Genomic DNA, 1,476 nt, shown 5'->3' with positions numbered 1-1,476 from the left:
GCGTACGCTGTTGTGTGTGTCTGCGTGTCCGTCTGTCTCTTAATGCGTGAACGGCTGGCCGCCTATCTATCTATCTGTGAAATGTGCTCCCTGGTTCACAGCCCATTCCCAACAACAACAACACCAACAACAACAACAACAACAACAACAACAACAACAACAACAACAACAACAACAAGGCACCCTTCCCCCCCCCCCCCCCCCACAGGCACTGCGAGCGACGTGGGCGATGAGAGGCGAACGCCGCGCGCTCTCGCTGCACTGGCAGCGGAGACAGACGCGCGCACAGCCCTGTACGCAGCAGCAGATATGGTGGCAGGCCTGCAAGGGTGATGCGGTGCTGTGAAGATGTGGAGATGTGGAGAAGGTGGGATACGATGCTGTCGAGATGATGGAGGTGGGGAGATGCAGAGGGAGAGCAGGAAGAGGGGATGGGTTCATGGTTATGTGGAGTGTGTGCTAATTGCTTTGGTTCCCGCACGGTGTGACATGATGTGATGTGACACATGTGTTTGACTGTTACTTTGCTTTGTGTTGTGTTGCTCTGTAAATGAATGCGTGAGTGCAGGAATGAGTGGAATGGGGAGAGGGGTTGTGAGAGTGGGAGCGAGAAGAGCGCAGCTGAAAGGCGCGCACGCTCATGTTTATCACATTTCAACACACACACACACACACACGCGCGCGCACACACACACACACACACACGCACACACACACGCACACACGCACACGAGAAGCAAGAGAAAGCGAAAACGCCCACAAAACAGCGCAGCACGTGTGCACGTCGACGACACAGACGATTACAACAGCGATCGTTGGGCGACGATGGCTGAGGAAGAGGACAAGACAAAGGGTGGGGAGCTGCTGGTGGAGATGTGGTCAGATGAGGACGAGGATGGCCTTGATGGCGCTGACACTGGTGTGGCTGGCGATCAAGAAGACGAAGAGCTGAACAACGCACGCGGATTCACAACAGCGGACCTGCGTGCATGCGAACGGGTACGGAGGGACACGTTCCGATCGCGGAGAGGAACCTGCTCTGTTGAGAACGCGGGACGGGGGGTTGATTCGTATGCGTGGGTGTCTCTATCGCTAGGAGTCGCTCACTCACTCACTCACTCACTCACTCACTCACTCACTCAATCACTCACTCAATCACTCACTCACTCACTCACTCACCCAATCACTCACTCTCACTCACAGGTGATTGGTGCTCTGGCAAATGACTTGGATGCTTACTTGGATCCCATGTACCGTGAGGTGCGATCGCGGAAGCTCTGCCTCCATTTGCACAAGTGCTGGCACTGTTTGAGCTGTAGCCACAATCACCCTTGGTGCTTCACAGCTGTGTTTGAACACGTGCCACTGATCACCATAACCAACGATGATGCTTTTGCCTGCAGCTCCGAAAGCGCATCCAGCCCATTGTCGTCGCGGATCAACGCCGCTACTTTAAAGGCATGAGTGAGGCCGAGT

At 54.9% G+C, this 1,476-nt stretch overlaps 1 protein-coding gene across 1 annotated transcript in view; it reads left to right on the top strand.

Moving 5' to 3' along the window:
• Positions 1-825: 825 nt before the first annotated feature.
• Positions 826-1,476, top strand: part of PTSG_07371 (short chain dehydrogenase/reductase family Oxidoreductase) — a gene marked incomplete at both ends in the record, with an annotated part of 6,060 nt that continues 5,409 nt past the window's right edge. Inside the window, 3 exons of the mRNA XM_004990812.1 lie at positions 826-999; positions 1,204-1,260; positions 1,404-1,474. Coding sequence (XP_004990869.1) covers positions 826-999; positions 1,204-1,260; positions 1,404-1,474 — 302 coding nt within the window. The remainder of the gene's footprint in view (positions 1,000-1,203; positions 1,261-1,403; positions 1,475-1,476) is intronic.

The sequence above is a fragment of the Salpingoeca rosetta genome (assembly GCF_000188695.1).
Source record: "Salpingoeca rosetta unplaced genomic scaffold supercont1.22, whole genome shotgun sequence".
NCBI lineage: Eukaryota > Choanoflagellata > Craspedida > Salpingoecidae > Salpingoeca > Salpingoeca rosetta.
Note: the sequence above shows the minus strand (reverse complement) of the source record. Positions and strands in the feature narration are given on the sequence as shown.